The sequence below is a fragment of the Sus scrofa genome, chromosome 2 (genome assembly GCF_000003025.6).
Source record: "Sus scrofa isolate TJ Tabasco breed Duroc chromosome 2, Sscrofa11.1, whole genome shotgun sequence".
NCBI classification, from domain to species: Eukaryota; Metazoa; Chordata; class Mammalia; order Artiodactyla; family Suidae; genus Sus; species Sus scrofa.
Genome location: NC_010444.4, coordinates 138,045,629 through 138,071,304, shown reverse-complemented (window position 1 = coordinate 138,071,304; position 25,676 = coordinate 138,045,629). Strand labels below are relative to the sequence as shown.

At 44.7% G+C, this 25,676-nt stretch overlaps 1 protein-coding gene and 1 pseudogene across 1 annotated transcript; one reads left to right on the top strand and one right to left on the bottom strand.

Moving 5' to 3' along the window:
- LOC106509566 lies at positions 5,020 to 10,227 on the bottom strand (annotated as a pseudogene).
- Positions 18,717 to 22,362, top strand: IL9 (interleukin 9). Its single transcript, NM_001166043.1, is given in 5 exon segments — positions 18,717 to 18,867; positions 18,986 to 19,021; positions 19,107 to 19,139; positions 20,876 to 21,007; positions 22,156 to 22,362. Coding segments are annotated over 5 exon segments (426 nt in total). The 5' UTR covers positions 18,717 to 18,753; the 3' UTR covers positions 22,267 to 22,362.

Here is a 25,676-nt window from a genome sequence, read left to right as displayed (position 1 = left end):
AGAGAGGGGTGGGAACTGAGACAGAGGCCAATAGCTTGTATTTAGGGTTAACTAGATGGAGTGAACAGATCTGGGGGGTGCACAGGAAGGGGATTCTGCCACAATCCTAAGGTACTGATACACAGAACCTATCCCCTTTGAGATGGAGACTGTGGCTGGACAAGTTGGCCAGTCCTGGGGCTGTGAGGGAGCCGCATAGGGTACTGAGATGCTCAGACGCTGGCAAGTTCCTGCAATTCTCCATACCTCAACTTTCTTACCCCCAAATCTCAGGTAGAAACGCCTTCCTCAAAGAATTGGTGTCAGGTTTAAAGTGAGATAGTGTATACAGACTATCTAATGTAAACGTTGGCTTATGGACAATGTTACAAGCATTATTATTGAGCAACTGCAGCCTGAACATTTGCCCCTGAAACTCTTTCCATAATTTCAAACTCGGCCTATGAAAAATCAAGTTCACAGTATCCAGGACTATCATCATATTTTAAGCTCATTTGCTTTATATGCATTCTTTCTAACATCCCACAGAAACAACCCAACATCACCAGGTAAAAAGTTATGTATGCCAGCTGCTGGGGTAGGGTCGCATCCTTATGAGTGTAGGCCACCTTCTACGATGGCCCCAAGGATGTCCATCTCCTGCTATGCGTGTTCATCCTTCCCCCGTGAGTGGGAGGTGGACCTAGTGATGGGGTGTCATTTCTGCAGTGAGGTTATAAAAGATTGTGACTTTTGCTGTTAGCAGATGCTCTCTACCGGCCACTTTGGTGAAGCCAGCCGCTATACTGGAGAAACCCAAGTGACAAGGAACTGACATAGCCTCCAACAAGAGAGGAATCAAAGTCCTCCAGCAGTCCTGAGGAACTGATTCCTGCCCCAAACATGTGGGCTTGAAAGCAGATCCTTCCCTCAGCTGAGTCTTTGGATGAGACCACACAGCCTTTGTTGACACCTGACTGCAGCCTTGTGAGGGACCTTGATGTGGAAGACGCAGCTAAACCAGGCCTGGATGCCTGACAGCCAGAAACTTGAGATTATAAATGAGTATTGTTTGAAGCTGCTATGTTTGGGAGTAATTTGGTATGCAGCAGTAAATAACTAATCTTGTCATTTTATGGAGCTTCATTTGGAACGGTCCAGGTAGGAGCAGCGTAAGGGGAGCGCTGGTCAGCCACCAACCATGAGGGACGTTCACCTGGGGAACCTGAAGGGATCACCCTCGTACCCCCTCAAGGGAGCGAGAGAAAGAGCAGGTATGAGCAGAGATGAAGTTCAATTTTTTTGAGTCCTTTACTTAGAATCCCTAGAGCAAGGGCCAGAGAACAAGGGGAGTGGACTCTAGGCTGCAGAGGGCAGGGCTTGTTTTTGGGGTGGAGGAAGATTCTGTGAGGTCATCAATGGCTAAGACGTCACCTAGAGGGAGGCTCTGTGCCAGCTGATGTCCACCTTCCAAGACAAAAGGAAGACCTTGCTCTTGAGCTAAGATGAAATTCCAGCCAAGCAGCTCTCAGCACTGCTTGCAGCACCATCCCTGACCTGAACAAACTATTCAATCTCTTAGGTACAAAAGAAAAGGTACACATCTAAACTTGTCTTCCATTTTTCTTAAAGACAGAAAGAAATTACACTTTCTTATATAGTCTCTGCTGGGACCCAGCTCAGCTACCAATCCTGATGATCTTTCTGAACAACTGTCCACATGCATCAGCAGAGCACAAAATTACCAGGTACATCAAAATGCTCAGCAGTTTAAGTGGGACATTCAGAGCAAATAACTCTGAGTGAAAAAGCACGTAAAAAGAGAGCTTCTCCCTCCCCTGTTTCTCAGGTATATATATATATTTTAATGATTCTTATTCTTACACTGCATCAACAGAATAAGAGCAGGGTGTTAGAGAAAGGAAGCAATATGTAACAATTCTTGAAGATAAAAAAATAACTGTACAACGGAAAAGAGAAAAACATCCAGGAGCAATAAACACAGCTAGCTTCCATCCTGCTTTCTAATGCCATTCACCATCAAAAGGAATCAGCACTCTTTGGAGAAATGGCTGATTCTAGGAAGAGGGACGTAAACCGACAAGATGAGCCTAGAACAGCTTGTAGTACCAGAAAGTAATACAGCGCCTAAAAGATGAAAATGAAAAAAGCCACAATGATGGGGTCAAAAGGGACACAGAACACAATTTAAACAGCTACCAAGTGGCTAAATCTAGCAACACAATAAATAAAGCAGTATTGGATTATAACCCAAAGTGTAAATACTCATGAGTCCATATTGATATCAATTAATAAATGAGGAGTCAAAACTCCCATGCAGAAGAGTCCCAGATAATTTATGTAGATACTCAGCCCTCAAGGCATAGAACATAATGCCCTGCTCCTTATGTGTGGGCTATGCATGGTGATTTCCTTCCAAAGAGTGCAGCACGGAAAAAGGAGAAAATAATCTATAGTAAGAAGCCTGACAAATGCTACCTCCGCCAGATGTCAAGGTCAACATCAATAGGGGTAAGTCATATTGATGCATGTTCCTGGGCTATGACGTGACAAAAATAACACTTTACTTCGATGGTCTTCTTCCCAAAACACACACTTTCCAATTTAATCATGAGAAAAACATCAGGCAAATCTCAACTGAGGAACCTTCTACAAAATATCTGACCCGTAAGCCTCAAAACGGTCAAGCTCATCCAAAGCAAGCAAACTCTGAAAACTTGTCATAGCCAGCAAGAGCCTAAAGAGACATAATGACCAAATGTAAAGTGCTATTTTAGATGGGATCCTGGAAAAGAGCAAGGATGTTAAGGAAAAACTAAGAAAATCTGAATAAGGTGTGGACTTCAGTTGATAATTATGTATCAATATTGGTTCATCAACTGTAACAAGTGTACCACCGACAAAGTAACAAATATAGTAAAGTAAGATGTTACTAGGCAGGGAAACTAAATGTGAGGTACAGGAGAACTTTCTGTGCTAGAGTCACAATTGTTTTGTAAATCTTAAACTGTTCTACAATAGAAATTTTACTGAAGCTCAAACAAGAAGATGGAAAGATACTGCGGGAAAGAATGGAGGAGAGTAGCCTGAACTAAAAAGCACTGGTTTAGGATCTGGCAGTGGGTGTGAAATGTTGGAGAAAGAGAAGTTGGCTGGCTATATCCAATGTAAAGGAAGTTTGATGGAAATGAAAGTTTTGATGGAATTTTTAATTAATCATCTTTATAAAAATGGCACAAGAGGGGTTCATGAGCTTATTATATACTATTGTGGTGCACGTTGAAATTTTTAAATGAAAACTTTCACTGGTGAGGGAAAAAAAAACCAGTAGAGGCAGTTAAACAACAGACTGGATTCTGAAAATGATTGAACTGGGTATTAAAGGACCCAATCCAAAAGCTCCCCCTGAAATCAGAAGTAAAAACAACGATAAGAAATTAAGGGAAAAACAAAGGCATGAAAAATAAGTTTAGGACATCTCATCATACGTTCAATAGGAATTACAAAATGAAAGTTGGAGATTAAAAAAAAACTAATAAAAAAGATTTTAACTGCAAGAAAGATTATTATCTTAAGATCAAATGGGCTCTGTGCTAACCAGGAATGAAGAAGAACAGCCACAACTAGACAAATTCTGGTCAAATTTTTGAGCTTCAACAAAGAAGGTCATGCAGATAGGAAGAAACCAAAAGGTTTCGTACGGAGGAAAAACCAATAGAAACTTCATTAAGGAAGAAACCAAAACTGAAATCATAGATGAAGAAATTAATGGGGGAGGGGGAGGCATGATGGATTGAGAGTTTGGGGTAAGCGCATGTAAACTAAATACAGAAGGGATGAACAAGGCCCAACTGTATAACACAGGGAACTAGATTCAATATCCTGTGATAAATCATAATGGAAAAATATAAAAAAGAATATATATATATAAACGGAAACACTTTGATTACCACAAATATTAACCCGACATTGTAAATCAAGTGTGGTTCAATTTTTAAAAAAGAAATTAATGAGAATATGCAACCTATATACCAGGCCATGTTCAAAAGAGTGCCTTCTTATCTAGTAATAGCTATGTGATGCTCGGCAAGTTACTTAACTTTATAAAGTTAATTTCCATTCCTTACCTGTAAATAATAACATTTTCTTCCATGGTGAATTATATAAATATAACATTTGTGCTTCCATTGGTGAATATTTTTTTTATTTGAAAATTATGTGCCAGACACCGTTCTAGGAGCTTTATGTGTGCGAATTTATTTCTCTCCCATAACAGGCCTATACTGTGGATTATTTGACTATCCCATTTTACATGAGGAAATAGGAGCAACAGAGAAGTCACCTGCACAAGGTCAAAAAGTTCTACATGGCGGCACCTATAGTGCGTGTCTGCACTCACAACCACTGTGTGACAAAGACTTCTTACGGGGCCTCTGGGGTGGTACAAGGATTCGCTGAGATAAGGCAAGGAAAGCATGCAGCCCTGTCCCCGCCACACAGTGTACTCAATTACTGGAGCTACGATTTGCTTGGAAAAGTAAGCAAGCACATGACTCAAGGAACTGGAAGAAGATCAATAAAGTAAACCTAAATCAAGTAAGAAGAAGGAATTAATAAAGGCAATAATTAAAAATTTAGCAAAAATGGTTAGAACAACAAGAAAAATCATACACGGTATTGATAAATAAAAGCATAACTCAACCCTCTGGAAATAAACATATAAATTTCTTGCAAGTTTTTTTTGTTTCTTTGTTTGTTTGTTTTTTGTCTTTCTTCTTTTTAGGGCCGCACCTGGGGCATATGGAAGTTTCCAGGCTAAGCGTCGAATCAGAGCTGTAGCCGTCAGCCTACGCCACAGCCAGAGCAATGAGGGACCCAAGCCTCATCTGTGACCTACAGCATAGCTCATGGCAATGCTGGATCCTTAACCCACTGAACGAGGCCAGGGATCAAACCCGCGTGGCCCATGGATCCTAGTTGGGTTCGTTAACCACTAAGCCACAACGGGAACTCCTCTTACAAGTTTTATCAAAGAGAGAATGTGGGTAAAATGCACAATATCACTACTTTCTTAGCACAAATCTAGGTTCACTTTCTAGAAAAAGGCACATTTAAAAAATCAAGAAGTGGAAAACCTAGCAGAACACTAAAAAGATAAACATGCCAAAGAATTAACCTCCAAAAGCCATCAGATCCAGATTTAAAGGACAAGTTCTATGAGAACTTAATTCATTCAGCAATACGTTCTTCTCTTTTCTTTTTAAAGAAATGTTGTATTTTCTGCCACCCTTATTTGCATTTTCTGTTTAGGAGTCTGTGGAAGAACAGCTTTAGGTGACTCAGCATATGTGCCTCCTCACTGGCTACAGTTCCATGCCGGGAGGCCAGCTGGCTCAGCCTTGAGCAGGATCCAGTGAATAGGCAGAGGGCACCTGCACCTGCAGCCCAGACTGGCACCTCTGGTTGAGGAACTGTAAATTTGAGAGCTGGAGCAGTCTGTTCATCCTGCAGTTTCTCTAGGGTCAATGCCTTTTCAGCTGTCGCTGTGGCTTTTCCATCCTCAGAGTCTCCACAGAAGTAGAGCAAGTGTGACCTCTCCTGAGCGCTCACGGGAGATGGCACCGTGGAGGCAGAGAACTTGCTGGCAGCATCCACCACACCAGACCTGCTGAGTAGGCAGCCCAGCCCACGCATGGGGTAGCAGTGTCCACACGGCACAGAGGAGAGTCTGCGTCACACAGGACAATGGTAGGTGGGTTAGCCTAAGACGTCTCTGAGAGAGGCAGGCAGTTGGCCCTGGGATCAGTGGCCAGCAGAAACTGCAGCTTCCTGAGGGCTGCTCGGATCTGGTTAGTGATGGCTCTGGGACTGAACCAGCCACCAACAGGAGTGGCCTCAGGGGATGCATCAAATTTCAGCACAGCCCACTGGCCGGTAGTGCTGGAACAGGATTTTCAAAGGCAGTAATAGCATGAGCTGTCAGCAGCAGCTTCTCCCAGGTTCTCTTCAGATTTATGATGCAGATACCATCATTTCTCCTTGTGTGAATATACTGTTCCATTTGGAAGTCAAGGCTGGTGCTACTGAAGTGAGTTCCTTCCACAAGGAATTTGAGGACATCCTCCCTTTCCTTTGCAGGACATCAAGGGCTCTGGACACTGTAAATGCTTCCCTCTGCTATGGCAGGAACACAGAACAATACCACAGACTCCTCTCTGGGAGCACGGAAAGGACAGCAACTATTCTAACTGCTGTGTCCCAGGCACAAGAAATGAACAAGAAAAATCCATGCTTTCCATGGAGGAGTGATGACACTGCACATTCTCATACTAATTAAACTTTTCCAAAGGGTATGGATGGAAAGCTTCCTAATGCATTTATGAGAAGAGCCTACCCCTGACCAAAGCCTCAAAAAGGAAGCTCAAAAAAGGGAAAGTTGAAAATGAACTCACTTACGGATATAGAGGATGTAGGTAATGGATTGATGCAACCATTTCCCCTTCTGGAAGAGAATTTGGCATTTCTGCTAAATTTGTAGTTGTAGCTGCCTAAAAATCTGATGAAGGTAAAATATCACCTGGGCCTGACTGGCAACGTATGTCTGGACTGGGAAGGCTATACATGAACAGTAACTTCCTCATGGGGACGTCACAGCCTTGGGCTCCCCTGAATGCAGGGGACTTGGAAGCCGTACCAATGCACCTCTTCCAAGAGATGTTGGCTCCTATGGGACATAAGGTCTTTAAGTCCCGACCATCCTTCCCCTCCTAAGAGGAGCCGTTCTCCTTCACACCAGGGCATCTCATCTGCAGGGCTAAAGGAATGGGCCCTGGATGACCTCTTCCCCTGAAAGGAGCAACCACCACCACTCTCCTGCAAATTATGTGCATCCTCTACCCTTCCGAGGAGATGAGTACTGAAGGTAAGCTAGGATAGTCTGTGAGTCTAAACCTTTAGCTGAGTCTATATTTAGCTGAATGTTTGAGCCTAAGAAGACCTCCCTCCCAGTGTGTATTACATATAAAAAATCCAAAATAAAGGCATGCCAAACGGAATCCAGCAGTGTGTTAAAATGGTAATGCAGTATGACCAAATAGAACTTATTCCAGCAAAACAAGGATGATTCAACATTTGGTAATCTATTAAAATAATTCATCACATGAGTAAGTGAAAAGATAAAATGCTCATGGTCCTGACAGGAACTTAGAAGACACTCAATAGAATTCGGTGATCCTTTCCTTCCTTTATAATTACAATAAAGAACATACAGGAGTTCCCGTCGTGGCGCAGTGGTTAACGAATCTGACTAGGAACCATGAGGTTGCGGGTTCGGTCCCTGCCCTTGCTCAGTGGGTTAACGATCCGGCGTTGCCGTGAGCTGTGGTGTAGGTCGCAGACGCGGCTCGGATCCCGTGTTGCTGTGGCTCTGGCGTAGGCTGGCAGCTACAGCTCCGATTCGACCCCTAGCCTGGGAACCTCCATATGCTGCAGGAGCAGCCCAAGAAATAGCAAAAAGACAAAAAAAAAAAAAAGAATATATACTTTTTTATATTATTTTCCATCATGGTCTAGCCCAGGAGATTGGATATAGTCCCCTGTGCTATAGAGTAGGATCTTATGGTTTATCCATTGTAAATGTAATAGTTTGCATCTACTACCCCCAAAATCTCAGGCCATCCCACTCCCTCCCCATCACCCTTGATAGCTACAAGTGTGTTCTCTGCATCTGTGAGTCTGTTTCTGTTTTATAGATAGGGTTGTTTGCGCCATAATCACATTCCACATATAGGTGATATCATATGGTATTTGTCTTTCTCTTTCTGACCACTTAGTAGGAGAATCTCTAGTTCCATCCATGTTGCTGCAAACGGCATTCTTTCATTCTTTTTTAGGCTGAGTGGTATTCCACTGTGTATATGTACCACATCTTCTTATGCATTTATCTCTCGAGGGCCATTAAGGTTGTTTCCATGTCTTGGCTATTGTGAATCGTGCAGCAATGAACAAAGGGGTGCATGTATGTTTTTGAATGAAAGTCCATACATGCTTATGGGCACAGGTATCTTTCTGAATTAGAGTTTTGTCCAGATGTATACCCAAGAAGTAGAATTGCTGGGTCATATAGTTGTTCTATTGTTAGTTTTCTGAGGAACCTCCATACTGTTTGCCATAGTGGTTGTACTAATTCACATTCCTACCAACAGTGCAGTGTTTTCCACACCCTCTCCAGCATTTGTTATTTGTAGACTTATTAATGATGGCCATTCTCACCAGTGGGAGGTGGTACCTCGTTGTAGTTTGACTTGTGTTTCTCTAATAGTTAGAGGTATTGAACATCTTTTCATGTACCTGCTGGCCATTCATGTATCGTCTTTAATGGAAGGTCTGTTTAGGTCTTCTGCCCATTTTTCAATTGGGCTGTTTTGTTTTTTTTGTTGTTGCTGAGTTGTATGAGTTGTTTGTATATTTTGGAGATTAAGCCCTTATTAGTTGCAACTATTTCCTCCCATCCCATCTGTTGTCCTCCTAGTGATCCTTTCTAAAAAAAGTAAACTAGAAACTCAAACTATTCTCTATTATGAAGTTAACAGCAAACATGATTATCTAAGTGGAAAACATTGAAAGCATTCCCAGTAAAGTGCAGAAACGGCCACAAGGTTTGCTTATGACCACAATGGCACTTCCTTAGTTCTGGCTAAGAAATAACAATAAAATGAAGAAATGGAGGTAGTATTCTAAAGGAATTGATTAGAGCAGCAGCAGTCGCAGGGGTCCATAAATATGGGCTGCCTGCTGGTTTTCATTAAACCGAGTTTTATGGGGACAAAGCCACACCCATTGATGTATATCATGTCTATACTTTCCTGCTACAGCCACAAAGTTGAAGAGTTGGGACAGAGACCATACAGCCTACAAAGTCTGAAATACTCACTAACCGCACATTTAAGAAAGTGTCCTGATCCCTGGACTAGAGGATTATTATTTTCAGACGAAAATATCTGCCTAAGGGGGAAACACCAAGAGAATGAGAGGAAAATCATGAGAAGTAGTAAGAGGGCTTGGCAGTTGGTAGATACAAGATAAAGATGCAATGACGCTTTTTCCACTGTGTTGGATTGTATCTTGTGGCCCCGGTTCTCCTTCTCCCCATACCCATGTTCTTTGCCATGTAACTGCTGTGGGCTGGGGGACCTGCTCTGCTCACTGATCAGCCATATGACGTGCTTTGGCCCTGGCATGTTGGCAGCAGTGATGCAAACAGAGGCTTGAGGTGAAACTAAGCTTTGGGCTTACTCTTAGACTTCTTCCACTACCATGAGATGAATGTTTCTGGATTATCCCACTGGTCTCAGGTTATGTAGGAGCTAAGGTGCTCAAGCCAGGCCCAACCTAGATTAGCCAACTACTGCAAGCCTGCAGACATGTAAGTGAGCCCAGACAAGGTCAGCAGTGCTCTTCAAGCCTACCTGAAACACACAGATGTATGTGAGATTACGTATCATTGTTGCACACCACTAAAGTGTTGTGGTCATTTGTTACATAGTAAAAGAAGCTATTACATCTCTATATCAGCAGTAACCAGTCAGAAAATATAACCCTGTACCCAAAAGCTATTGAAATTGAAAACATTTCACCTCTTTACTCAACTTTTTTATATCCTACTGTCTATTTAACATGCCTCCTGGGAGTTCCCTCATGGCCCAGTGGGTTAAGGATCTGGCATTGTCACCACTGTGGCGTTGATTATAGCTGTAATGTGGTTTGATCCCTGGCCTGGGACTTTTGCATGCTATAGGCATGGCCAAAAAAAAACCCAAAAAACAAAAAACAAAAAAACAAAAAAACAAAAATAAAACCAAACAAACAAAAAAATGTCCCTGGATGCTTCATAGGCATCTCAAACTAAACATGTCCCAAACAAAACTCACCCTATACCAACTCTTCTACTCCAATGCTTATTTCAGCTGTAGTCTTCCTAAGCTCAGTTAATGACACTTTCTCTCTCATCATTTAGCCAACCCACTAGCATATCCAGTGGCTGTACTTTAAGAAACTACATTCAGACTCTGATTATTCCTTTCTAGCACAGTTGACACCTCCTTGGTCTGAGCCACCATCAGCTCTTACACAGCCTATCTCAGTAGCAGCCTCGTGGATCTCCTGATTGTAAGAGGCAATGAGGTCTTCCACACCAGTGTCCCAGCTCTTCTCCACGACCTCAAACATAGGTCAGATGAGGTCAGCCCTCTGTGCAAAGCCCTCCAATGATGCTCGCCTTACTCAGAGGAAAATCTCCAGGCTTCCTCGCTGCCTGCCAGGTTCTGTATGATTTGCCTTCCAGCCGCCTCTCTGACCCCAACGCTTCCATTCATTTCTTCAATCACTCTGCTCTAGAAACACCAGCCTCCTTGCTGGTCCTGCCGCAGGGTAGACATGCTCGAACCTCGGCACCTCTGAGCTTTCTTTTCCCTCTGCCTGAAATGTTCTTCTGCAAGGTATCAGCCTAACTGACGTACTTTCTTTGGGCCTCTCCTCAAGTCACCAGATTAGGAGTTGATACTGCTCGAAATCACCCGCCAGGGGAAAGAACCTGGCCCCGCCCTCCACCACGCACGGTGCCCGCACCTGCTTTGGATTCTCATGGCATTGATGACCACCTGACATATTACCAAGATGTTTGTTCATTATCTTCCTCTGCTTTCTAGAACGCAGGCTTCCCAAGACCAGGCACTTTTGTTTTGCTCAGTGCTTTATCTCAAAAAGCCTGGAAGGATGCCTAAGATATAATAAGTTCCCAATAAATATTATTAAGTAAATAGCTACACCCAGGAATAAACTTCACAAAACTATGCAGAACCTGTATGAAAAAGAACTATAAAGTTGAATTGAGGAAAATAAAAAGGGCTTGATTATATAGAGACATATCATCATCCTGGATGGAGATATTCAATATTTTAAGGACACACTTTTTCCTAAATCAATTAATATTGAACACAATCCCAATTAAAAAATGATATGATTTTTTTTTGGAGGAAATTTATCAAATGGATTCTAAAGCCGTTCTAGGGCTATAAATGTTTGAAACCGTCTAAGGCACTTTTGAAAATGACAAGTAATAAGAGGCAGGCAGATATTCGCAACATATACTTAGATATACAAAAGAGCCACAGAAATTAAAAAGCACAGTACTATGACACCAGTAAAAGTAGGCAGCTCACTGAGACAAATCAGAGTCCAGAAACACAGTACTCAGCAAAGGTGATATTTTAAATCAGTAAGAAAAAGAGATATTTAGCCAATAATAGTATTAACCAATTTTTTTTTTCTTTTTATGGCCATACCTGCAGCATATGGAAGTTTCAGGGCTAGGGGCTGAATCAGACCTGTAGCTGCTGGCCTACCATAGCCACAAGCAACGCCAGAGGCAAGCCTCATCTGCCACCTATGCCACAGCTTGTGGCAACGCCAGATCCTTAACCTACTGAGCAAGGCCAGGAATCAACCCATATCATCATGCATCCTAGTTGGGTTCTTAACCCACTGAGCCACGATGGGAACTCCAGTATTAAACAAATTTAGAAGAAAAATACATTAGATTCTTTTATACTCTCAGTTAAATGCCAAAGATTAAAGATATAATTGCTAAAATGAAATAATTGACAATCTAGAAAAAGAAGCGAATACGTTATATGTTTGGCCACATGAAAATATCTACACAGCCAAAAAACAACAACAGCAAAAAACCACTACAGCCAGAATAAGTAGAGGAAGAATAAATGTACTATCTCTGAAAAGCAAAGACATACAAGGAACTCATAGAAACCAGTAAGCAAAACAGAAACAGGAAATAAACAAATGAAGAAATATAAATGAGTAACAGCTAATTAATTTGACATATATTAGCATTTATTATGGGTCAGACACACTATGCTGTCCAAAGTTAATAAAAGAAAATCTAGTGTTGGCAGGGATGTCAGAAATTGACATCCTCAAACCTGATTATGAGGTTATTATAAATGAAATCGTATATGATAGACAAACTTTCTGGAAGGCAGTTTGATGGTACGTGTTGAACGTGAAAGCCTGAAAAATGCCTGACCTTCAATCACAAAGCTGGAGTTTCTCTTGCTGCATCTGGATGTGCGCCCTCGACCTGGAGCAGTCATCTCACGCCACAAGGTGAGGTGCCCTGAGGGCAAAGCCAACCAGCAGAAAGGGAGGCAGCTGAGTCTTGCTCCCCAACCCTGGGGACCCCTGTGCTGTGTGAGGTGGTCAATTTCCTCAGGTTAAGCCAGTACTCACTGCGGTTTCTGCCATCTGCGGCCAAAGCACCCTTGATGGCACAGGGTCTGCCTGACCCTTCTAACTTCCTAGGCTTATTCCCTACCTCTTTCCAGCAGCCACCTCTGCAGGGGTCAGGCTGCTTCCAGCCCTGCCCACACTTCAAGTTCAGACTTCTGGCCTCCAGAACCATGAGACAATAACTTCTGTTGCTTTAGGTCACCTGTTTGTGATACTTGTTATGGCAGCCTCAGGAAACCAATACAGCTGATCTCTAGAATCTACCTTCCCCAGCCCCAAAGCCACACTTTCATTTCTTGATTGTATTAAGTGGACTTGGAATACAGGCTATAAAGTTGGATCAGTGAAAATGGAGATGGACGTGCAGTTTAGCAGACAAGCGCACAGCCTCAGGGTCAGATAAATCCAGTTCAAAAGTGCTAGCTGTGTGACTAAGGTGACTAAGCCTCTCTGAGCTTCAGTTTCCACATCTGTAAAATGTGGCTACCAAAGATTATTCCAAGGCCTGAGTTAGATAATAGGCACCAAGTCCTAATATGTTACCTGGTGTATATAAGGTGTATATAAGGGTTCAACAAATCTGAGTGCCTTTCCGAACGTGATCCAGAACAGGAGTTCTCGTCCTTTCTTAATTAGGTAGACACTAATAAACTGGCCACAGCAAAGGGGGTCCCACTGTACTAACAAATGTAGGGGCAATTTTCAGGCTCTGATGGGCTGTGCTGATGGGAGGATGTGAAAATTCCACTTAGAAGCATAGCCTGGGCGGTTATTCACCAACAGTGAAGAGAAGAAGAAGAGAGGAGGGCAGAGGGGAAAAGATGCTGGGTTTGGAGCTCTGGAAACTGCACAGGGGCCAACCTGGGAGCAGTAGGCCCCGTGTCCATGGGACCCAGAATTTGCTTAGGAGGGACACAGGGGAGAGGTGCAGGGCACCCAGTTGGAAATCACCTGCTTGGAGTTCCCACTGGGCTCAGCGGTAACGAGCCTGACTAGCATCCATGAGAACATGGATTTGAACCCTGGCCCCACACAGTAGGTTCCGGCATTGCTGTGAGCTGCAGCGTAGGTCATAGGCATGGTGTGGCTCCTGCATTGCTATGGCCGTGCTGTAGGCTGGCAGCTAGAGCTCAGATTGGACCCCTAGCCTGGGAACATCCATAAGCTGCGGGTGCAGCCCTAAAAAAAAATAATAAAGAAATCACCCCCTTGGAGGAGAATGGGGGAGAAGCCCTACAGGGATGACAGCACCGCCAGTGGGGTTTGCCCCACATACTTGATTGGGAACTATTAACCTGGAAATAACTATTTAAGAAGTTAGTTATCTCTTATCTGTTTATAGAAAAAGGTAGGATGGGTTTTACTTAGAAAAAGTGACTTTTGGGGGGTGTGTCATCTTGCGCTGTTGGCTTCCTAGAACAAATAACCATTTTATTTTATTCCTAGAGAAATAATCCATGACACATGAGTTTTTAGTCATAAAATAAAAATGTCAGACTTTATCTTTAGGACAAAACACATGGTTGAGTATTGCCTTTTGTCATTTATTGTGAAATATGTTATCTATGCTAAATCTTGGTAGGCATCTTACTTTCCAGTCTCCTTGATATTTAAAATAGGTGAGTAATTAATTTCTGAGCTTGGCGTATTTCCTCTGTAAGAGATCATTTGCATACTTACATTTTGATACCGAAAGAAATCCTAGAAGCTAAACTTCAAAAGTTGTAGACTTGGTGTAGATAAACATCTGCTGTCTTAATGGTGTTTTGAACTGCAGAGCTACCATTTACATAAAACCGTTTAAATAAAACCAGCATCTCTTTCTTTTTTGTAACGAGTGGGTGGGGAGATGGGAAAGAATTGTAAAGAACCTTCTCTCTCTGTTTCATTCTTTACAGAGCTGGAGTTCCCACAGCTGACAGGCCTTCCTCAGGCAGTTCAATGAGAACTGAAAGGGAGATGAGATGAAAAGACACTTCGAATTTCTCCAGGGACTGAACAGGAGGGTTTATTTTGTTCACTGCTGAATCACTCTTCAAATGCTTTCCTTGCTCAGGTGTTTAAAATGCTAAATCTGCTCTTTTCTGGTTATTGATCTGCTGGGACTATGTATTGGCCATGTCATAGAAAATATACATTTAATAAGTTTTTACACAATTCATTTGTCATTCATTCATTTAATCAGTAACTGCTGAGCACTTAATACAGACTATGCCCTGAACAAACAAGGATGAACGAGAGTCAATCATCGTATCGGCTCTCGTGGAACTGAGAGCCCAGCAGAAGGAACAGACACTCAGGCAGAACCATGCAGATTACAGTGATTACTGTGATCAGGGAGGGCTTTCCGGAGGAGGTGGCTTTGGAGCTGAAACCAGAAGGATGAGAACGGGCCATACCTGGAAGAGCTGAGGAAGAATACTGCAGGCAGAGCATAGCTAGAGTAAAAGGCCTGAAGGCTGGATATAAAAACAAACCGTGGCTGGAGGGTCGGAGGTGAGGGAGAGAGAGGAGTAAGAGCAGAGTCTGGATCAGACCGGACCACATTTCCCAATGGAAACGTGGTTCCTGCATGCGCAACTCCAAACTGAACACTCCTTCCCTCCAGGAGGCAGGGCTCGGTGATGTGGCCCAGGTTCCTGAGCGGTAAGGGTTGGAAAGGCTGGGTAACTGCCCACCAGGCACCCAGGTCAGCTGATCCCCCTTCCGGGCACCGGCTCTTAGGGGTGGGTGGGAAGGTGGGTGACCCAAGACTAGCTGCTCAGGCCAGAATTTGGCCTGGGGAGAAAACTATGTCAGTTCACCCACTTTTCTCCTGACTTCAACATGTGAAGCTCTTCCCAGAAAACCAGGGCCTGCCTGAGAGCCCACTGACGGTGGTCCCTGGTTACAGCGGGAGAAGACGTCTAGGTCATGGGCCCATCAGGCTCACCCACAGACAGCGGCAGGAAAGAGAATCTGGCAGCCGAAGCTCCCAGGCCCCCACTGCCTCCCCGCCATACAGAGCCCTGACCTGAATGACCCGAAGGACCCAGGAGAAGGGACACCTGGGCCAGCAGCAGCTCCTCGCTCTGCCCTCCCCAGGAGGGGGAGATAAGAGATGGTGTCTTCTGAAAGTGAGGAAGGTGGTACATGAACTAGACCAGGGATGGGCAACCTTTTTCTGTAAAGGGTCAGGCGGTAAATATTTTAGGCATCACAGGCTGTATACAGGTCCCTGCCACACATTCTTCTTTGAGTTTTATCTCTTAATTACTTTTTTAACAACACATCAAACAGATGAAAAACTATTCTTGGCTTTCAAGCCTTATACTGAATCTGGCCCAGTAGGTTATAGTTTGTCATTCCTAAACTAGACTACATTGTCCAATAAAACTTCAAACTGATCCACATTGAGCCAGGCCTGTGGCATGCAGAAGGTCCTGGGCCAGGAACTGAACTCGAACCACGGCAGTGAGAACACCAGATCTTTAACCACGAGGCCACTGGGAACTCCTGCAAACATTTCTTTTAATCTTTACAAGGATCCTCTGAGACAGGCCTTACACGACAAACCACCCCATTTTTTACATCCACATCCTTGGTTTCGGTCAGGAGATGAAAGCTTGAAGAGCTCAAGATATTCACCCAAGGCCATGGGTCTAACAAATGACAGAAGCAAGATCGGAACCCGGGCAGTCTGCTTTCATGGTCCCTGGTCTTAATCATGACATTACGCTACCCCTTACCAGTAACTAGAGGCATGGCTTCGGACAAGCCCACTTTTCTTCTTGGGTACAGCCCCCTCCTGGGCAGTAAGAGGGGTGGTGTAATGTTTTCCTGAGTGTGAGAGGCGGTTGGTATGTGGAATGATTTCCACGGCTCATAGTCACAGCATTAAATAGAATTCATTCACATAGTGAGATGATTGTCCTTTCAAGTCTCTTTTTGGTCTTCCAGTGATATCAGGAAAAAAGGTTCAACATGATGCTTGTACGCCTTTAGCATCTCTCCTTACGCTAACTTTCAGTTCTAAAAGAGTTCTCCATTTTTACTGAGTTTCAAGGCTAGGGTCTTTGGTAGGCCTAAGATATTAGTAGTTGATATCTTAACTAGAAATTAGTACAACTCTTGTATTCTTATTGTTACTTTCCATTATTGTTTTCATGGTTTTATTTTCATTGTTTTTTAATTAATATTCTCTACTCACGTAAAGTGTCAGGCTTACTATTATTGCAATTCTCCCAGCTATTCCTTCTTGGCTACGAGATTGCTGCTGAAGCTCCTGCCATCGCATCCATGCCTAAATTGGAATAAGGGGTAAGGGCAGGTTTCCACTGCTTTTGTCTCCTGTTACCAGGAAAGCAAAAGAATCCTACAGTTACTTCACTGATCAGAACATGTCACATGGTCACCTAGAGCAGGAAAAGAGCCCGAAAAAGGGAGTGTTTGGCTGGACACATTGACACCCTGAACTAATCAGAGTTCTACCATCAAGGAAAAGGCAGAGGTACCAGACTTGGTAACAACAGTGTTTGCCATAGGCTGGGAGCCCTTTGAACCTTCTAGTGCCTACAGAGGACAGGCATAGACATCAGAACTGTGGGAGGACTTTAGAAATTAAGAAAAAAATTCAGTTTCTCTTTACCTTGTTTGCCACCAAGATACTCCCCTTCCGCAGAGTGCAGCCCAACACCAATGATCCATCACCACTCCTAAGGAAAAAGCAACAATGTCACACACTCGTACAGTAGTAGCGAGAAATCTTCGACTCGTCCCAGTTGGGTATCACTGCACAAAGTGCCAAGCAAAAGAACGCCACCTTTCGGTCTCTAGTGTGTAGAAGATATATTTTCTTAAGCATACACATCTCCAAACATCTCCTAAAAACTAGATTTGAAACCTTACAGGGAGTTCCTGTTGTGGTGCAGCAGAAATGAATCCGATGAGTCTCCATGAGGATGCGGGTTTGATCCTGGCCTCGCTCAGTGAGTTAGGGATCCAGTGTTGCCATGAGCTGTGGTGTGGGTCAAGGACATGGCTTGGATCCTACATTGCTGTGGCTGTGGTGTAGGCTGGTAGCTGCAGCTCTGATTAGGCCCCTAGCCTGGGAACTTCCATATGCTGCAGGTGTGGCCCTGAAGAAAGAAAAAAAAAAGAAAAAGAAAATAAAAGAAAGCTTACAAAATCTCACTATTTCAAAAACTTTCCACATGAATGATTTGACCTAAGCAGCATTTAGTGATAGCCTACTGTTTCCCAGGCACTTTTCCAAGTGCTAAGGATAAGGGGGAGGGGGGGGGGGGGGAACGAGACCCACAAGAGGCCAATGTCCCAACAGATACACCCAGAGAAGCAGGAATGCCAGAGGATTAAGGGCTGAACCTGAGAGTCAAACTTTTGGGCTAGAATACAAATTTTGGTGTTTTCTGGCTGTGTGGCTTTGGCCCAATTATTTGCCTCTCTGTGCCCCAGTTTCCCCATCTATAGCATAATGAGGATAATTACAGTGGTTACATCATAACACTACAGTGAGACTGCTTGCTGGCTCATAGTGATAACAACAGCCCCATCAAAGGACTGAGAAGCTAAGATACAGACAATGTTTAAAAGATAAAAAACGGGGTGACAAAACCGTACCTACTTCACTTGGCGGCTGTACACATCACATGGCTTAATTCTCATAAAGTGCTTATTTTGTAAGGAATAAATGTTAGCTGTTTTCCTATTTCAAGCACAGAGTTTTTACTGGATGTTGCACAGTGCTGGCCTGAGGAATCCTCCAGGCTGGTTTTAACAGGCACTGTGGTTGCAAAGTCGTGCTTACGACTGAAGACTTCCTCCTTCAGAAGCTGCTCGAGGATGCATTTGTCTGAGATGGAGAATCTGGCCCCAGGCGTGCAGGACTACGCTAAGATTTGGGAGGAGAATAAGACCAAAGGGAACGATGACAAAACTTGCAAAAACCCTGATGACAAAACAGCTTTCCTGCACTCTTTCTCATCCTGCCTACCCCTCTTCATTAGAATATTGATGACTGGCTATTATATCAGCATTTCCAATAAAGTAAAAAGGGGAAAATACAGACCTGGGCTTTCATGGAAAGTATTTTCACTGTCACGATGAGAATCTCTGCCTAAAAAAAAAAAAAAAAAAAAAAAAAAAAAAAAAAATTTATGGTTTTAAGATCTTTAACTTTTCCTACAGCATCTTGGTACCCACATTTTGAAAAGCATCTTTTCTGAGGAACGATATTTCCTGGGACAATGTAACACAGTCTTTGCCAAGTGACTCAATTTGAGATATAAGTATATACATTTTTTTTTTTCAACATCGAGTGGCCCAAACTTACAGAGAAAAAGTGGGCATTAGTATCAGTTTGATGTCAGGGTTTTTCCATGATTGCTGGGGAGCTTTAAATACGACTCGATCTGAGGGCATCTAAACGCCAAGCTCCAGCCCCGCGTCAAGATGTTCCCAGCTGTGGTCCTTGCCTCTGCCCTGTTCCTCTGTTCCTCGGCCAGCCAGGGGTGTATGACCTTGACAGGGATCAAGAATGTTGAACACCTCATCAACAACCTGCAGGTAAGCTACAGAGGTGGGGGGGCCAGCAGGAAAGGCTGCTGTTGAAAACTTAGGTGAAATATAAGAGGAGGAAAAACACACCACTCATCGAACGTTCTTGTCTCTCTCCTGACTTTAGAAACACCCACCAGCAAAATGCAGCTGCAGCCCCAATGTGAGTAAATTATCTTTTAAGAACTTTCCGAACTAATTTTAATTTCCACATCTTGCATCTTTACTCCGAAATTTCTCTTTTGCAGGTGACCGATTGTTTATGTCTGCCCATTCCTTCCGTGAGTATACTAAAATAATATAATCTTGTTTTTTGAACATTGTTAAGTCAAAATAAACTTTTCTAGTTGCTATTTCAACTAAGAAAGTGTTACTTAAGGAGGACCCCTTGTGCCTCACTGGGTTAAGAACCTGACATTGTTTCTGTGAGGATGTGGGTTTGATCCCTGGCCTCGATCAGTGGGTTAAGGATCCGGCATTGCCACAAGCTAAGGCAAAGGTCAGAGATGTGGCTAGGATCCAGTGTTGCCATGGCTGTAGTGTAGACCACAGCTGCAGCCCTGATTTGAGCCCTAGTCTGGGAACTTCCATGTGCGGAAGGTGTGGCCCTAAAAAGAAAAAAAAAGAAAAAAAAAAAGAAAGTGTTACTTTCTTGCAATTGTTATAGACGGTGCATCCTTTTACAACCTTTCACAATCTTGAAATTCTATACTGTATATATTTATTGTATTTAGGCTCCTTGAGAAGTCTAAACACTTTTCCATATTTAAAAAATCTTGGAGTTCCTGTCGTGGCGCAGCTGAAACGAATCCGACTAGGAATCATGAGGTTGCGGATTCGATCCCTGGCCTCGCTTAGTGCATTAAGGATCCGGCACTGCCATGAGCTGTGGTGTAGGTTGCAGACGAGGCTCAGATCCTGCATTGCTGTGGCTGTGACACAGGCCAGCAGCTACAGCTCCAATTAGACCCCTAGCCTGGGAATCTCCATATATCTTTTTGCCCTAGAAAAGGCAAAAAGACAAAAAAAAAAAAAAAAAAAAAAGAATCTTGAATTGTGGCCATGTGTACAATTAAACCAAACTGGAATTGAGAATATAACAAATGATGCCTCTCATATCACACCGCTTGGTAATCTCTTTGCTGGTCACTGCAGGGTTGCAAAACAATGTAAAGAAAATGACAACCTTTTGTCCTTCCTCTGCCCTAAACGATGTCTGTGCTCTGCCTTCTCCCTTTGGCCTTCATCCTCTCCTTCTCCTTCGCCCACTTAGAGTGGCTACTGCAAGGTCTGAAGGCTGCCCTCTGGGAGGATGGGGCATCTGAGGTTGTGGGTGGAAGGAAAGTGAAAGGGTTTCTGACTTCGGCAGACAGGGTGCACGGCAGGAAGTTCCTGGTTAAGATGCGGCGGCAGCACTGAGCCGAGGTGCTGCTGTGCTTTACTCTCTCATGAGCAAGGGCTGGGAGCGTCTGAGCTTTTCCCGGAGCTGAGGTCAGGTGCCACACCCCACCATGGTCCCTCCATCAGATGACAAGAGCATATGGCGCCTTCTGCAGAGGAACCATGCAGTTAAGGCCCAGCAAATCCCCTTGGGTTATATCCCATGACTTTAGCGCCTGCAGAAACACTGGCTGTATTCAGTTGGTACCTCCCATCAGGTTGGTGTGAAAAAGGCTTTTCCTTTCTCTGCACTTTCAAACGCACTCTGACAAGACTGGAAACAGAGCAGCAGCCTTTGAAAAGCAGACTCGGAACTGACTGTTCCCTGGGAGCCCCAGGTGTGGGTTCCCTGGATGGAACATACTGGAAAGTTCGAGGAAGTGTCACTGTGGGAAAATGGTCTCCCCTTGAGACACTGAAGATCATTTCCTAGACTGGCAAGGGACCTGTCTGAAAGTAATGCAAGATTAGGTTACGCTGGTTAAATTAAAATAGTCTCCGAAAGCTTTCTCTTTGTGATTTTAACTCCGAGCTGTCCTCTGAATGTCCATTTTCCCAAATCGTTGTTATTTATCAGGACGACTGCACCACCGCGTGCTTCCAGGAGGGCCTATCGAAGATGAGCAACACCACAGCGAAGCCAGAACTCTCCCTGATTTTCAGCAAGGTGAAGAAAACAGTTGAAGCCCTCAAGAACAACAAGTGTGGAGTGAGTGTGTTTTTATTATCTGTGATGTGTTCTGGTTAGTAATTTGTGGGTGAATGTCAACGCCAACTCCATCTGAATGAGAAAGGGTGATGAAGCTGGAACTGGTAGTTCAAGGTTGATTAGGGACATCTAAGAAATTTAATCAGAACAACAGAATTAAGTGAGATATGCCCCCAAAGCTCATTGTTCCCCCTTTGTTGTTGCTTTTTTTTTAATCTCCCCCCTCTGTTGGCTTTTACCTCTCTCCACCTCTTGAATAATGAAAGAATCAAGCCTGATTATAATAAGAAGCTAAAATCTATAGCCCACACAATTCTCAATTATCCTAGAGATTCAATTATCCTCAGAGATGTGCTGAGTAGATACTGTGGCCTGTATGTTACAGGTTTTCTTTCCATTGGCCAAAGAGGTGTTTAAAGGAAGACACACCCAAGTCCAGGTGGAAGCCTGTCATTTGCCCCAAACGCCTATCAGCGTGTTCTCTTCCTGAGCATCTACCACAGCTGCTGGAGGAAAGGGGAGGGGGCGAACTTTGGTCGTTACCTACATGAGGGCCCCTCCTCACTCAGCTGTTGAACTACAGGGGTTTCTGCCATCAAGAGCACATAGCCCTTAATATACCTTAATATACATGAATACCTATCTTAATGACAACTGTCAGATTTACTATCCTCTTGCTGTAGAAGAGGAAACAGCCTCGGCCAGGTTAGCTGATTTGCCGAAGGCTCCATGTTTAATAAGTGGCAGCGCTGAGATCGAACTCTGGTCTATGGGATGCCCAAATCCCACTCTCAGTCATGTGCTATAAAATGATTTTGGAAGGACAACCAAAAAGGATAATAACATTTTAAGCCTCAAGGTGTCCCAAGATTTCCTCTACTAAGGAGATTTAGGACCATCGGTGGGGGGAGGGGGCAAAGAGACCCCTAAAATCCTACCACAGTCAACCATCTACGCCGCTTACGCACACGCTAGCCATGGACTCCCCACCCATTTGCTCTATGACTCAAGCCCCTGTTCCCTGCACACCTCCATCCCCACTGGCCGTCCCCTCTACCACTCACCAGCTCTGGACAGGGTGGCTCCCGGGACTGCAGGGCTCCGTGCAATTTTAGTTATTCTGCCTTTGTCAACTTTTATTCCCGCAGGATTTTTCCTGTGAACAGCCATGCAACCGAACCACAGTAGGCAACACGCTTATCTTTCTGAGGAGTCTCCTGGAAAGCTTCCAGAAAGAAAGGATGAGAGGCAGAGTGTGAAGAAGAAATGTTATTTATTCTATTTATTGAATTTAGAAGCCTCCTCTTTAAGTTGTTCCAGTTTAACAATCAAATAAGCTATGCTAAAGCAAGACCGCTGTAATAATTTGTTTAAAATTTTATATCTTTATTTTGGAATAAATATAGAGAAAACCCTCTCTGGTCTCTAGGTACTTATTTGGTCCTTGATGCTCAGAACAAAGAAAGCTACAAACTCCTATCAATGGGCTGAGCGGTCAAATGCTTCCTGTAATAAGAGGGAGACTCATTACCCTAAACACAGACTTGAAGCCTGATGAACAGTGTCTGGGGCTGTGGTGAAGGGTGTGTGTGGGGACAGTCTGAGGGTTGCTGCAGGGGAAACCAAAGGCAAGCCTGAGGTGCTCCATATCCGGGCTCTGGTGGAGGGAGCTCGGGGCACTGCCAAAGCATCTGGGATCCTGGGAAACCAACCTTGTACCTGAAATGAGAGAGGGAAGCAGTTGGGTAAGTCTAGGCGACGAGGGACACCCAAGAATGTGGGTGCGTCTGTATGTAAGAGAGGAAAGTGCCTGAACTCGCTGAATTAGGAGAAGGTCACGGAGCAGACCCTCTAGGTCGGAGCGGAGAAACGCTGCTCTCTGACTGGGGTCAATACAGTTGTCAGCTCTCCTGAAAGACTCTCAGCCAGCCCCCACCTTGCGTCAGGTGCAGTGCCTGGCTGGGCTGCGGAGCCTCGTGGCTGGGGGCCAGGGGGTGGGTATAGCCAAGGAATTCTTGAACTAGACTGTCTGGCTGCCGGAGTGTGGCCATAGCCAGCTGCAGTGGGAAATTTTATTTGTCAACTTGACCAGCCCCAGAGTGCCCAGATATTTGACCAAGTCTTACTCCTAGTGCGTCTCTGAAGGTGTTTCTGGCTGAGATGAGAATGTGAACTAGTAGATCAGGCCAAGCAGACGCCCTCTCTTAGGGTGGGTGGGCCTCTCCCATCCACCGAGGGTCTGAAGAGAACAAAAAGGCAGAGTAAGAAGAACGGGCTCTCTGCCTGACGGCCTGAGCGGGGACAGGCGGCTCCTGCACTCAGACTGAGACCTACCACACCCGCATCCCTGGTTCTCAGGCCTTTGGACTTGGGATTAGACCTACACCACTGGCTTTCCTGGGCCTCCAGCTCAGAGACAGTAGGTAGTGGGACTTCTCAGCCTCCATCACTGCATTAGCCAATTTCTTCCCTCCTAACAAAGCCAGCCATCTCCCTCCCTCCTTCCCCTTCTTGTCTGCCTAGCTACCTGCCTACACACCCACCCATCCATCTTCTTGGTTCTGTTATCTACAGAAGGCTATTGACTACCCATCTCGCCCTAGTACTCAACCCGACCCCACCCCCCAGGACTCCTGATTCTGGTTTCTCTTCCACAGAACTTACCTTCCAAGATGCTCTTTCATTTATTATCATGTGTGTTGTTTACGGTTCTCCCTGCTCAAGCGCCAGCTCCATGAGGGCAGAGAGCTTTGTTTTGCTCATTGTTGCATCCCAAATGCCTATCGTGGGCCTATATACTCCTGTACCAGAGGAGGCCCCCCACGAATATTAACTGAATGGACGAAAGGCCTTTAAGGTGCAAAAGCAGAGTACGGAGTGGTATGTGGATCAGGAATGTGCCAACGTGGACAAGGGGTGGTACCCAGAACGCAATACACATGCTCAGAAAGGTGATGTTCCTTCAAACACCTCCAGGCAGGCCCCCAACTTGGGATTCACATGACCTGGCCACTTGGGAAGGGGCAGCCTGCCAGCACCCACCTGTGTGGCCTCCCTGGCTGTGTGATGGGCAGGGTGGAGGCGGGGTTAAGGTGAGCGTCTTGGAGTTGTGGTGGTCTGACAATCAGAATGGCCATCTTCCTACTCTGAGGTTCACAGGCAGTATTTTTCTAGGTACTGGTAATTAAAACTGTTCCTCCTCCTGGGACACTAGCCCATCCTTGGGTACCTTCAACAGCAATGATACGCAAGTTTCAGCACACAAGCCAGGGCTTCCCCATTGGGGTTGCTTGGCTTTCATTCTCTCTCAGTCACAACGTCAAGCAATAATCTGATGTAACCTGCGCAGCAAAGAGCCCTTGGCCAAAGGTGAGGTTCTCTGGTGATGTGGGCCGCCCAGTCCTGGAGCTGTGCAGCTGAGTTAGCCATGGATATGAACTTTCGGCTCCCACCTGCGGCCAAGCCCTTCCCACAGAGGGGAGGTGGAGGAGTTTTAGCAAAGGGGGCCTGGATCAGGGGATTGTTTTATTACATTCTTGGGTGCAGAAATGACGGGTCCATGGAGACAGCTAGCATAATTATTTTAGTCTTAAGTTTCAACAGAAAGAGTCAAGTTTCTCGACGATTAATTCTGAGTGACACGTATCTATGTGCAACAAGTTGGATTTCTAAGGTCAGAGGCTTTCAGTTCACTAGTTGAAACTCTGTCCTCCTTCAGCACCGAAGGCCACAGGCGTTTTGCAGGAGACACAGACCTGCATACGAACGGACCAATGTCATAGTCTGTTGACCAATTAGCTTCCCTGAGAAGTGGGAGCGTAAGGTGGCAGGTGAGTGGGGGCGGGGCAGAGCTTCTGTCGAGGCGGTTTCCTCACCATTTCCCGTAACATGAGAATTCCTGCTCCAGGTCTTACTGCTTTTACCAGCACCTCCCGGCCTCTCCTGTACTGTTTCTCCTTGAGACTCGCCGTCTGGCCACGAAGCATCCTCGGGACCCTCGCTCTTGGTGCCCGGCTCCCAGCACTGCAGGCCTGCCCTGTGCGGTGCACTGTGGCTGTCACGCCTGGCTTCCGAGCCGCTGTGAGGATTCCTGAGGACAAGGCACTGAGAAGGTCTATGAAATAATCTTATTACTATTCCCTGATGTGAATCAGGTAACTACAAAGCCCGTCCTCCATATGTACTAAGCATGCATTATCTCATTGAACCCTCTTATAAAATACTAGGTGTTACTGTTTCTGTTTCACAGATGAGGAAGCCAAGGTTTAGAAAGGTTAAATGACCTTCCCAAGGTCCCATAGATGGTGACATGGGAGGACTGCAACCCCAGCTGTCTCTGATTCCAAACGCTCTGCCCTTTCCCTTCTGCTCGTCTCTTATTCTGTGTATATCAAGTGTGTGTGTTGTGTTCCTCTGACTACAACCTGATGGTAAAATAGAATCACGATAATAAGGGCCCACACTTCCTTATCCAAAAACCTGGGGGCCAGAGTTTGCAGGATTCCAACTGTTTGGCCTTTTATAAAGATATTACACAGGTCACAGGCCCTATATTATACAACATCCATAGCTGGGCCTGGGGCAGGATTCTGTAATTAAACACATTAATATTCTGCAGGAAACTTTAGAGCAATCAAGCAAGGTGGGCATGTTTCCCTGCCAAAAGAGC